The sequence below is a fragment of the Coffea eugenioides genome, chromosome 2 (genome assembly GCF_003713205.1).
Source record: "Coffea eugenioides isolate CCC68of chromosome 2, Ceug_1.0, whole genome shotgun sequence".
Classification (NCBI taxonomy): Eukaryota; Viridiplantae; Streptophyta; class Magnoliopsida; order Gentianales; family Rubiaceae; genus Coffea; species Coffea eugenioides.
This window is the reverse complement of record NC_040036.1, coordinates 4,744,798-4,758,524: the sequence shown is the minus strand read 5'-3', so window position 1 is coordinate 4,758,524 and position 13,727 is coordinate 4,744,798. Positions and strand designations below refer to the sequence as shown.

The following is a 13,727-nucleotide window of genomic DNA, read 5'->3' as shown; positions in this document are numbered from 1 at the left end:
CGAATTTTTACCTAGTGATCAAAGTTGAATTCGAAAGTGCTACAGGTTCTCTTCCACTCAGTGTCACAACAAAATATATATATAAAGTATGTGTTTGATAATTCAATTCAACATTTAAATTTAATAGATTTAAATATAATTTTGATAACAAAAAAAAAATTGAATTAATTATTTAATTAAGTGTCACTAAATTTTTTAAATAAAACTTGTTCCACAAATTAAATGATAAACTCGATTCACTTATCATTTGATGTGATATATATTCAAATGCATTAGATTTAATAATTAATAATTTAATGAATTTAAATTTCAAGCTTCATCTTTATTAAACACACAGTATCACAGAAGTCATAAAAATGATGATTGTAAGTTTGTTGCATTGATCTCACGATTATAATGTCGTAAAAAAGAAAAGTTGATTAAATCAAATTCGCAATTCTACCGTGGATTTACTATTCATTCGAAAAAGGTAATGAATGTTTTATGTACTCCTGCAAAATTGAGTTTCAAACGCAATATGAAATGCAAAAAAAAGGCTTAAGTTGAGGAAAATTACCCACAAAGGATGGAATTTCAAAATTATTAGCTAAATGCTAATATTACCTTATCAATTATTTTCCCATATTTACACAATAAAAAAATTGAGAGTAAAAGAAATTTTTTTCAAAACGAATCAACCAAATTTAGCATCTTCTTCCTTTGACCAAAGATAATTTAAAAAAATCTTTTTAAGTGACGATTTCATCACGAAAATCTAGGTTGATTTTTATTTTTTTTTATTACAAATCATATTCAGAAGTAGGATAAGTCTGGAAAAAAAAAAAACCGTTAAAAAGCAAGAGGAAAGAAGCTCAAACTAACTAAATTGGGAAATGGCGCTACTGCTTCAATCGTCAGCTTCCTCTTTTCCCTCCAGCGGGAAATCCCATCTTCCTCTCCATATATCGCCCCACCGTCGTCTTTATTCTAATCCGAAGTCCAAAAGACGAATCATCATCAAGCTCCAAAATTCTTCTTCCGGTTCAAATCCCTCGGAGCCCCAAAAGCCCAGCGATTCCTCCACCAACACAACCATCTCATCCTCATCCACAGTGGCCCCACCTCCCTCTCCCAAGAAACAGCCAAACTCAGCTGCTTCTGGCTTGGGTTTTGGCCCCTCAACTCCGGTGGGAACAAAATCGGCATCATCATCCAAGAAGAAACAGAAAGGCAAGAAAGAGAGGGCTTCCATAATTCGGAGAGCACCTGTGGAAAAACCTAGCTTTGCTACGCAAACAAACGACATCCAATCTAAGGAACAGTCCCAAAATGAGAGTGCTTTTCTTCTCGCTTGGTTAGGCCTCGGCGCTATTATTCTTGTCGAGGGCATTATTCTTGCTGCCTCTGGTAAAATTCCACCTCTAACCCCTTCCGAATACGTTCGTCCTTTTTTTTAATCTGATTTTATTTATGCAATACGATTAGAAATTAGAACCTGTTTTGGAATTTTTTTACTGATCTTATTTGTTTTTTCTTAAATTAATTGAGTCAACATTGCCGAGCGTCGTCTCTGCAAAAAGTCCCATAGACAATGTGACAGTGTGCACACGGTTGTGATAAATTTGGCTCCTCGAACAATAATAGGTTGATAAGTACAAATAGTTCGGTGTTTATTTTAGACCATTCTCTTTTTCGAGACGGTTGTTCTTGGCCCCAGATGAACGGTAGAATTTGGACCTTCTGGATTGACCTCCAACATAGCCAACACCATTTCACCTGCACCTTCGGGCACAAGTGATCCTCAATCACCCCTCCTAAAATTTTAACTTGATTGCAAATGGGCATGTATAACACCCACGATCTTCTGTTATGATATTTCCAGGTCAAATGAAGGACACAGATTTCAGCCACTTGTCCAGTTGATTGAAACTGTTAAGATATTCTGGATCTGCTGGCAAGTGGCAATACTATTCTGCAACCTTTAATAAATGTATACTTAACGTGATTTTGACATTTAAAATGCATATCCATTAATGCTAAAACTGAAAAGAAAAAAAAACTTTTACTTTCAGCTTTTATAGTGCATTTAGGATATACACATTCGTGCAGATATTGTAACTGGCAATCTACTTTTGTTATTTCAGGTTTCCTACCTGAAGAATGGGATAATTTCTTTGTTAAGTATCTCTACCCATCTTTTACTCCTACAGTGTTCTTGTTCGTGGCCGGCACTGTTGCCTATGGAGTGCTGAAATACCTGCAAAATGAGCAATTTAATAGGGAAAAATAGTTTATCATGTATTAGGATCTGGTTTGGCTGATTATAGGAGGTGACTCTGATATATAGTGGTTCGTTGTAAAAACCTGTCTGCTTCAAGCTTTTCCTGTACAATAGCATTCACCATGGAGATTCCAGTGATAAATGGAAGATAGTCTTTCTCCTTATTTTCTACCCCACTTTGTGGCCCCAGGGTGCCACTATTACCTTTTCTTTTCAATTCTTATGAGCATAGCTATCTGGTGAAAAGATCTTTTATGTGTGGTGAAACTATATGCCAATACAACAGTATACTGCGTCAGCTGTATGTTTTTCTGTATTTTCTGCAACCCTAATGAGATTACAGCTTCCTTTATTGACATGTTTGAGCTTTGGCTTTTGGCATAAGTTGTGAACTCAAACTCAAGTTACTGGTATTTTGGTATCTGATATATATGATGTCTTGTGTTGGTTCTGGTACTGAAAATACTGTTAACAGTGCCTGCTGGTTTTCCACATTTCATTCCTTTCATCAAGAAATGAGTGTGGATTTTCGTCTGGACCTTCTATGTAATATGAACCTAAATTCTTTCTGCTTCAACAATTTGGAGTTGACAGTTTATTCTGCTTAGCTGGCGTAATATAATATTCTAGAGTGCATACTTCTGTGTGAGATGCTTTCCTCAAAGTTGAACATCCTTTGATATGACATGAACCACAATTGTTTAGCGATAAAGCCAAAACTTGCAGAAAAGATAAATTTTGTCTGTTATAACCACTGCAAAAGTAGCTGACGTGTCTTTGGTTGTTGCTGCTGCTACCATCATCCAGGGATAAACTCTTGACACTGAAATTTGTGTTTTTAATGATCCGTTCATTTTGTGTAAGACATGGTTAAGTTCCTTCTCAGCTGTTGGTCTGCTTATTGAGCAATTGGAAACAACACTTCTACACTTGCTGGATGTAAATATTCCTAAGTTAACTTCTGACAGACTTCATTTTTCAAGCTCAAGTTGCTTCTGCAACATCTTCGGGAATTCTAATTGTCTTTTAGAAAATCATTTTGGCGTTTGGAGGCTCGAACTATTGACACCAGGTACACCTAACTCCACCAAAGGACTTGCTTGTGTGTTGCTTGAATAATTTATTGAAGATACATAACTTTACCAAGAAAAGACTCTTCGTTTATAGTTTTTGCTGATATTGAAGGACTAAGGTTAGTGTATGTTTAGACTTTGGTTCATTGATACACCTGCTGTATTGTAATTGCATCCTTCGTTCTTTTTGCACCTTATTTAGATAGGCACTGTGGAATGCCCTATTGTTAAGGTTTCAATTAAAGAAAAAACTGATCTTGTATGGTTTCCTGGTCTCTTAGATTGATTTCTCATAAATTTAGTATCCACTTAACAAAGTATTTTGTTTCAGTAAGTTGTGTACCACAAATATAACTGCTGTTTATCCATCACAAACACGTAAACAAATAATTAAGAATTTGAATCTCAGGAGTTAGCATCTAGACCAGACAAATGGTGTGTAATGTATTTGAGTATTTGCTGTCAACCTTGTACTTTTCATCTCCGCTGGATGAAATACATCTTTTATTGTGCAAATAGGTTACATTTTATGGGTAATTCTTAAAGGGTGTTCCCTTTCATGACATAGTTGTTCCCTTTCATGACAGTCTTTTAAAGTAACTTCACAATCTAGAAAAATTGGTTGTCTTGCCATGAATTTCTTTTGAACTAATTGCTAGGCCAAGTTGTTAGTTCAGTTATTACGTCCGGGTGTCACCCAGACACCACTTATGTATATATATGCATCCAAGGGGAAAGTTCATGAATAGATGGCAAGAATGGTGCAAATTCTTCCGGATAGTTGTGTAACACTTCTTGGTTCACGTCTGTTGATTCAGTTGTACAGGTGTTGGAAAGATTAAGTTCACCATCTTCAAAACTTTGAGTTCATGGAAAAATATGTTGTGAACCAGGTCTATGTATGTATACTGTTAATTACTGATGCTAGGTGCATTAGAGACAGATACATACTCATAGGCCCAGATTTTTAATGTGGTAATGCCTGATTGGTGCAGAGCCAGCTTTATGTTCTCTCAAATTCTCTTCTTTATATTTGTTTAAATGTTGCACTTTATTTCTGTTGGTCAGAGATAGATGTTAGCTCCATATAAATTGCCTGCACTTTTTGTTTAAATGATTGATTTTGCATTTTCAACAAGGTTGTTTGCAACTGGAATTAGGACAGAGAGATCTTTCTCTTCAACTCCTTTTGCCGGCCTTAACCAATTATGGAACTTATATTGAGACCACATTAACAGAATGGCTTACAAATTAATCAAGTTACAGTTGCTGTTGAACTGCTGTTCATTTGATTCTTCTTGTGGCATATATTTTTGGAATGCACAGCTGTAGTAAGTGTACAGATGTTAACATACTCCAAGCTGCCAACTTAAGTAGTTGTGGTATTTTTCAACAATGACATCAATCTGTAATTATCTGATACTCCTTTTTTCGAAGCCCATTTAATTCGGGACCCCTGAAAGTTGTGTAATACCTAGAATAAGTTGTATATTTTCACTTCAGTCTTCTACAATCTACAGGAGGCATTTTCAACTATTTTATGGAGACATATGCTGGATTGAAGAGGTTTCTTGTAACTGCTTCATGGACGATTGTTGTATTTGACCTTATCCTGAAAGCTAGTTCTAAATATCGTAAGAAGTGCCTGCACACATCCTTGCAACGGTAAGTGTACGAGGTTTTGGTGTTCGGAATGCAAGGATTTCGCAAAGTTCAGAACTGAGCAATGCAGGTTTACATGTTATATTTTGAAACTCCAGCGCTCATATAATAGACGAAATACAGGCGGAGTTCTTGATCTTCACGTGGGGCGATGGCTAGTCACATTCGCATTGGCTATCAATTATTATGTCTGGACTTGCGGCTTCAATGCTCAGCTGCTAAATTCCTTCTATCTAGTAGAAAGTACCTCGGTTCTTTTCTTCTTCTTCAATAAAACGAGTGGATGCCGGAGAAAGTACTCTCTCTTTCTTTTCTTTTCTTCTGTTAATGGTCATAAATTTCCAGCTTGCCTCCGGTATTAGGTCTCTATTCCATATTTTCTGGGGCATTATCAGTAGTAGCCGACCTTGTTAACCATTTATTGCCGTATTAAGCCGGTTGGGTCTATTTTATCTTTTTCAGACAAAGCTGGTTATGAGTTATGCTGCCTGCTCTTTACGTCAGTTTTTCACTTAAAACGACACCAAATGTGCTCTCTCTCTCTCTCTTTTTCTTTTTTTTTTTTTTTTTTTGGTGGAGTTGCGTCAAATGAAAAACAGCAGGATCCTGCGGGCATCCTCTACTCTTTTTTTTTTTTTTTTTTTGAGATTTATACTTGTTGTGGGTTAAACTACTGATTTTCAGCAATTTAACCAGAAATTGCCTGTGAAGGTCACGGATCATCGGTAGTACAACGACTTGAATGCTTTAGTTGCTAAATAAGCCAATGAAAGCCGTTTAGCTGTCACTCTTAACAAGAATAGAAAGAGCGTGGCCGACTGAGTTTGGTGGGAGTAGCCCGTCAATCATTTAAAGGCTATAACCTAAGGGTGTGTGTTTGGATCGTAAGTTTTCAAAGAAAAATTGTTACGTTTTCTATAGATATATTTTTCAATCATCTTTTTATCTTACATATATATTAAATCGTTACAGTAATTTTTCTACAAAAAGTCCAAAAAAATGAAATCCAAACAAGGCCTTAGGCCTTTGGTTATGAAGTGCTAATTGAGTGTGTTTGGACAATCAATTATTTGGCCAAATATATTTGCTGACATCACCATTACAATTTTCAATACACCTTTTTATCTTCCCAATTACTTTTTTATCTCACATACATCACATCACAAAAAATGTTACAGTAAAAATATTTCAAATAACTTACAATCCAAACACACTCCATGATCTCTGCCTCTGTTTACGCGAGGCATTACCCGAACCTTCGATGAACAGGGATAAAGTAGATTTTTTGACTGCAAAAATCAACATGTGAGAACATTTATAGATTAGTCTTTCTTACATCGCACGGTGAATATAACAACAGGAGCATATGCATTTCATATGTATAATACTTGAAGTTTCAATTAAAATTAAAATTAATAATCATGCACAATTCAAATTCTTCGATGGATGCGGTATCAGCATATGAAAGATTAACAATCTAATATTTATTGTGAATGAAGAACAAATAACAAAGTTCCAAGCGTTACAAGCTAAAGATTAAAAACGAAATTATGCAAGTGGGGATGGGGACATTCCACAAAGCAAAATGCTAATTAACCCAAAAAAAAAAAAAAGGCGCACACAAACAGATGCATTGCTTCGGGGTCAAAGAACATCCACTTTAGGCGCCGCTTCCACCTTTATCCCCAGCTAGTGACTGTTTGGTTTGATTATTGCTTCTCATTGCGTGGTATATTATATATATAGTAGTATATACATCTTGAGAATATTAAGCTACGAACAGAATATTGAGGGCATTGCTTTAACAAAACTGGGACAGTGGCAATTAATCTTTCATAGATCCATTTTCCTGTGGGATTTGGATTAGCTTTCTTACACTTTTGTGACGGGGGGCATGGATTCTGTATCGTGTATTGATTTGTTGTGTGTCTTGGGCGCAAAAACAATTCTTCTTTCCGTGCTCAACAATCATTCTTCCTTTCCGTGCCCACATTTGGGTTGGTGCCAAAATGACAAGGGTGCTTTATGCAATCTAGTACTCGTCTCGGTCTTTTCCTTGTTTTTTTTCCCTCGCAGGACCTTTCGGCCTAAAAATGCGGTGGCCTCTCCTATTTTGCTTGTCTGCCTGTTTCTCCTTCTTGTTCCCTGTTTTCCCTTTGAGAAACTCTTTCAAAATGTCTTTCATATTTCTCCTAATAAACTTTTTCATCATTTAAATTTAAAATAATAATTTTATGTCCTTTACAAAATATCAAGATAGTAAAATTTAGCCTCGATCTAAATTTTTGATCATTTTTTTATTCTAAATTCATCACGTGACCATACATGGTCATTTTGTTAGGGGTGAAAAGGTTAGATCCATTGATAGTTAAATAAATGACCTGATCCGTATTTATTTTTATCCTTAAAAAAATAGAATTTTGCCTAAATCATATTAATCCAATTTATTTTTATTTTTATCACTGAAAAATATGGGATATGATCTTTTTACACATAGAAAATGATTACATGTAAGTTATATGGTAATTTCAAACTAAAAATGGTCGCGGAGTCAAAATTTGTTAACTTGAATTTATAAAGGACATAAATATAAAAATAATGAAACAGTTGTACGTGCCGCCGATTCAATTGGAGAGGCAATTTGTGATTAAGTCTATATAAAATTGGCGGACTCAATTGCTCGACTTTTGACGCTTCAATTGAACAATAGTGAGCGGTTCAGGTCTTGTTTGGGATGTGATTTTTCGATAAAAATTTTTTACGTTTCTTGTAAATATATCTAATAATAATTTTTTAATTTCACATACATTAAATATTATAGTATATTTTTGTACAAAAATTTATAAAATAGCAATTCAAATTTGGATTGTTTCATATTTCTCCAATTTTATTTGCTTACATCATCTTTACAATTTCCAATATACCTTTTTATCTTCCCAATATATTTTTATCTCACATACATCACATCACAAAAAGGCAGCATGACTTTTTTAGGCAGCATGACTTACGGTTACAGGAACATGCAATGACGTTTGATAGCGAGTAAAACTTAACCCATCCAAACTTTTCTTTAAAAAAAAAGAAAAAGAAAAAAGAAGGCACAATTTTTAAAGCGGTTGATCCTATCATCATTTGCTACGCTCAATAAATTCTAGTCTAGTGCTCCACAAATGATTGACAGGTACTATGCCATACCCCCTTTCCCCCCAACATACCAAAAAAAAAACACACCAACAAAATTAAAAAAAGGAGTGAAACTGATAGGCAGTGAACACTTGATAACCAATTTATGTACTGCGAAACTGAAACACGTCCATCAATCATCATCGAGTGCATATTTTGGAGAGCCACTTTATAAAAGTCACGCTGGGAAAGTATTTGCAAATTGCGACTATGCGGGATTCTCTCTTTTCGATATTCGCCCATGCTTTTTATGGGGAATAATGAAGAGAAAAATAGTAATAGTAGTAAAATGAAGTATGAGCATCGCGATAAACTGATGAAAAAATTAGAACCACAACCCAATGCCGTTTGATTCTTGGAAAGGAAGCATCAATCGAAATTTTGCTTGCCAATCAGGTCAGGTACTCTCAATCCCTCGAGCAGGTCCGTCAACTTGTTCGCGCACCTGAGATGCGGCGTACTGAGTTCAATTATGCACGCTGCACACCTCAGACGGTCCGACGTATGTACCAGTACTACCAGTGAACAAAGCTTTTGCTGGCCCGGGTTAAAATGGGACCCTTCTATTCCCAGTCCCCAATGAACCTTTCATGGCGTGCCAAATTTGTATAAAAGGGCAAAAAACTTTAAATCGAACTTGTATTTTTGACAAATGAACCTTTTTTTTTTGTTTTGAACAGTTATTTAAAATAAACCGACAGTCATTTGGGCCGTCAGCCAGTACCAAGAATTTTCAAATCATGGTGGGATGGAAAATCAAGATGATGTAAGTTGGAAGGTCAAGTGATTCAATTTCCGTCAACTCCCCTGTAGCAGCCTCAGTCGCACCTTTTTCAAAATTAAGTTAGAGTAGGAATAAAAGTATAATAAATAAGTAACGAATAATAAAAAAAAAAGAATAATTACTTAAAGTATATGAGTAATATACTAGCGGTATTTTTGAGGAAAAATTGGGAAAGCAATAGCGGTAAAATGAAAAAGGAAAAGGAAAACACAATTAACAGAAAAAGAAAAAAGAAACAGGAGCTTTTGTTTTTTTTTAAAAAAAAAGAAGCTACTTCTGCAATTTAAGTGACTGATTTAAAATAAAACACAGTAATTGAGTGATCAAGGATGCATATGTTTTGAATAGTTTAATGCCTAGTTTTAATCTGTATAAAAAGTGTGCTTTATTTATGTGAAAAAAAATAATTGTACGTAACAAGTACAGTATAACAATTAGTAAAAAGCAAAGAGTGGCAGGATGGACATCAGATTAGCTCTATCAATAATAATTTTTAAACCACCAAAATTGTGTCAGTCGCATCAACAATTAAAGGTTTTTGGATGTACCGGTACGTTGTCAAAATTCTGTGAATGTAACCATCAAGTATCAAATGTGTCCGGCGAATTGATTGTGCCGAACCAACTCCGGCACATCACGTATTATGAAAATGGTTGTCCAAATAAGACCCAACACTCTTTTAAAACCACTAATCTTTATTTCGTCAAGTCGCTCTTATAAGCTACTAGTAGTCCAGTGCAAATACATTATTGTCACTTGTCCCGCGGGTTTAATTTGCTGACGCATCCACCTTAAAGATTAACCAGCTGATTATGAAGAGTAAAAAACATATACTCCCTCCGTCCCATATATTTAGTGATGTTTGAGGATATATGCTTTTTATGTACGGTACATTTCATAAAAAAAAAATTAACTTTTGTTTCACTTTTACACTTAATCATGTGCTAGTCAAAGTAAAATGTAAAAAGCAATCTCATCTCATTTATCTTTATGTATCATTAATGAAGGGTATAAAGGAAATTTCAAAGTATAAAATAATTAGAAATATCAAATATGATAAACATTTTGAGACAGCAAAAAAAAAAATGACACTTTTAATGGGACGGAGAGAATATAATTTATTTCTCAAATACATATTGATGATGTAAATTACGTTATGTAAACATTTTGATGTTACTTTTTTTTTTTTTGTCAATTATCATCTCTATTCCTACTCAGAATCACCACCGGACCAGACGGGTGCGTAATGCACCCGTCTGGATTTGAAACAGAGTCACAAGAGTGGCATTTTGACTAAAGCCTTAAGGGCTTGGTGGTGGCCACCAGCCCAAGAGCTGGTGGTTAACATTTTGATGTTACTTGGAATAGCAATTTTCCAATTATCGTGCTGTGTTGCCTTCGATGATGGTAATTGTCATAAGAATCGATCAATCAAATCTCCAACGTACCTCCAAAAAATTAGCCTGGCTAAACTCCAAATTAAAGAGACATTTCATTCATCCAAAGGAAAAGGCAGTGGCAATGGTCCACGGAGTGAGTGAGCTCAGAAAATCTCTTCTCTGTTTGGACTGCTATTTTTAAAGTTTTTTTAATAAAAAAATATATTATAACGATTTAATATGTGAGATAAAGAGATGATTAAAAGATGTGTTACAATCCAAACGATGCAATGGCCCGAACCCCATTACCTCCTTTTTTTGGATTATAATCTCAAAACTAAATTTAAAGCCTAAATTAGACAAGAAAGATTTGCCAACTCTATCCGGAATGTTTTCCGAGAGAAAAGGTGACGCATCATGAAGAATGGCGTGATATAACTCAAATTTTATCCCAAGAGCTAAACTACGGCCTTCTATACTTCCCTTTTTTTTTTTTATTTCACTTATTGCGAGTGTCTAACATCATTCTGGCAAATAGAGAAGGGTTACGGCCAATAGTGCCTAAGAAAAATCTCTAACTAAAGCAATTACACGCAGCTTTGGGAAGGGAGACCGTTTCACGACGGAATCAGAACAGAAATTGCCCTCCAAGAAGGTCGATGAATTCGGGATTATTTTAAACGTAATAATATTCAAATATATTTAAATAGCATACAATAGATACAAACTAAAGACGTGATAATATTAGAAATAATTACATACTAAATGACATGCAACCTAACCTAGGCGAGAGATACAAACTAAAAACGATCCATCTCTCTTTGACTAGAGACATTCTTTTGTTTGTGTGTTTATTATTGTTTTGTGATTTTCGATCGATTTGTACAAGTGCAACTCTAACATGTGCACGTGTGTTACGTAACCAACATTCACGTGTATGTATAACAAAGAACTTCTTGAGTACCAACACAGGATTGTTCAAAACACACAACAACCGTATTAACTCTAACCACAAACCCGACGAATTCAAACTTCAAACCTAAAACCAAAAGTACCAAAGAACTTCTTGGGAAAAGGGGTGCAAGCCAAGCACAATACCCCACTCTACCTTATCTCATCTTACGAGTGTACAAAAATAATACAGGCATATACTTATTACAGCAATTTGGTAGTATTAGACAAAAATTAATAATAATAATAATAACTACAGAGTAGTACTACTAGTATTTATGGAATTAACATCGGAGGAGCAAAAATTAAAAAAAAAAAATCAAAATAGAAGGATAAAGTGGGAAAGAAAGAAAGAAAGAAACTAGAGAAAAATCAACCACCAAAACGACCAACATCATCCCCATCCCCATACACAGAGCTTAAAAAAAAAGGCCCAACAATTTGAATTTACTGATCAAGAGCATTAGGGCCAGTGCAGTAATTCAACAAGGGGTTCCAAACCCATTGCAATAGAAACCTCCGTCTGATCCCATTCATGTTATACGTGGCACCATCTTCTCCGTTTGACATCTGCCCCGTGTACGACCCGCCTCCCCCAGTCCCATAAATGCCCTCACAAAGATCCGCAATCTCCACCGGGAACACGGGGTCCTGACCCGCATACCACGCGTTCACCAACGGGTTCGTCGACAGCTCTGCAATCTCGTGACCGATTACGCTTATCATTCCATCCACCCCAACGTCGCCGTTCGGCGCCTTTACAGCCTTCAACCCCGGGATGTAATCAGGGACTGAAAATGGGTAGGCACATACCCCCGGGCACAGCTTGGCGGAGTTGCCCACCCAGGCGTAGGGCAGGGTGTACCCCAGAATTGAGGGGAAGGTGAAATAGTGGAACCCACAAACGTTGTTGCAGAAATCCTGCACGTACACGTCCTCAGAGGTAAGCAGCAAGTAGACCCCGCTCTTGGGGTTAATGGGCAAAGGCTTGGTCCTGGCCGTGACGGAGCTTTTTATCACGGACTGTACAGATAGGCGGGTCAAAGATTTACCGTGGGAGTAAAAGCGGTCGTTCTTCTCTTCCCCCAGGTGGACGTGGCTAGAAATATTAGCCCCCGTTTGATCGGTGTAGAGCTGCACTGTTTTCCACCACCCGGAAACGGAAGGCGGTTTAGAATTAAAGGCGGAGAAAGAGGTGATGAACTCCCGGATGATGCGCTTCTGGGAATTTTGCCACACCCCGTACCAGATGGGATAGACGGTGATATTAGCAGTCAGGACTGGACCCATGTGGTACTTGAGGTGAACAAAGTCGGAGGAGCCCTCGTATTTTTTGGAGGCGCCATAGATAAAATCAGTAGCGTTAGGCTTGTCCTGATTGGGCCAGGGACGCCACCCAAGGGCCAATGGTGCTCCGGCCAGAAAGGATACAAAGAGGGGGAGAAGAATGGTAAAGAGCAGTGTAACCGGCGCCGGCGGTGACCCCATGGCTGGTGATTGGGGTGGGGTTGGGGATAGTGGAGGTGGTGGGGAGAGGATGAGGGACAGTATGAGGAATTCAGGAATTAGCTAGCTACTATATATAGGCATGCACAATAGAAGGTCACATGAAGAATTAGTACAACTACCACTAGTAGTAGACATGGGTTAGAGAAGTGAGAGAGGGAGAGAGCACTAGTGTGCTAGTACAAAAATAAAGCTTGAATGGAGAGGACAAAGTTGGGGAGGGAGGGAGAGAGAAAAGAGGGGGCGGGGGGGTCTTCACTCGCTCATCACTCACTCTGGGGTGGTACTGCGGGTAATGGAGGACAGATGGATTCTTAAAAGTGTTGTTGGGGAAGTGGGTCCTACATCCAAGGGAGGAGACAAAGGCCCCCCTCCCCCATGGGAGCAGGGCAGATGAATAGATGATGACCATGCGATGTCGAACGTCGTCGTCGTCGTCCCCTCTCATGTTTGAGTTTGTTTTATGATGGTAATAATACGAGCATATTCATCCTAACCCTCCCCCCTCATCCGCTTTAGCATTGGTTTGAGTTTGTTTTACCATTCCATTTTTCTTTTTCCTAATTTGAAGCGCGGGAAGTGGAATCGGTAGCACGTCTTTTGATTTTCGTAATCTGGGACCGCCGCGTACTTTTCTTTTGCTTTGGGAAAAACAGCATATCACTACTCCGTTCCTGAATCCTGACTCCGCTCCTGAATCCTGACTCCGCTCTATTGCTTCCAAGTTTCTTCGGCATTTAAAAGTTTCGAACGCTCAGCCCTTCGGCTCTTTACACACTCCTCCTGAACTTGGAGTCCATCACTTATACCAAAAAATATCTATAATAATAATTATTCTAAATAATCTCATGCCCAAACACTTATAGTTGATCATCCCAACTGTGTCAAAATATCCCCTCTCGCCCCATACCATGGGCGCTCCAAATCAT

General features: G+C 37.2%; 2 protein-coding genes across 2 annotated transcripts; one reads left to right on the top strand and one right to left on the bottom strand.

Moving 5' to 3' along the window:
- Positions 1-855: 855 nt before the first annotated feature.
- On the top strand, positions 856-2,618 carry LOC113761466 (protein LOW PSII ACCUMULATION 2, chloroplastic). Its single transcript, XM_027304466.1, has 2 exons — positions 856-1,386; positions 2,124-2,618. Exons 1-2 carry the CDS (start codon positions 873-875, stop codon positions 2,267-2,269), a joined length of 660 nt encoding a protein of 219 aa, XP_027160267.1. The 5' UTR covers positions 856-872; the 3' UTR covers positions 2,270-2,618.
- Positions 2,619-11,467: 8,849 nt separating this feature from the next.
- Positions 11,468-13,056, bottom strand: LOC113760900 (protein EXORDIUM-like 3). The gene has a single exon (XM_027303651.1). The coding sequence runs from the start codon at positions 12,778-12,780 to the stop codon at positions 11,740-11,742; it is 1,041 nt and encodes a 346-aa protein (XP_027159452.1). The 5' UTR covers positions 12,781-13,056; the 3' UTR covers positions 11,468-11,739.
- Positions 13,057-13,727: the final 671 nt, after the last annotated feature.

Bases quoted from the DNA above. Each gene is read 5' to 3' on its own strand.
- LOC113760900 (XM_027303651.1), bottom strand. From the start codon at position 12,780: ATGGGGTCACCGCCGGCGCCGGTTACACTGCTCTTTACCATTCTTCTC.
- LOC113761466 (XM_027304466.1), top strand. From the start codon at position 873: ATGGCGCTACTGCTTCAATCGTCAGCTTCCTCTTTTCCCTCCAGCGGG. The intron at 1,387-2,123 runs GTAAAATTCCAC...TTGTTATTTCAG, and splicing joins CATTATTCTTGCTGCCTCTG to GTTTCCTACCTGAAGAATGG.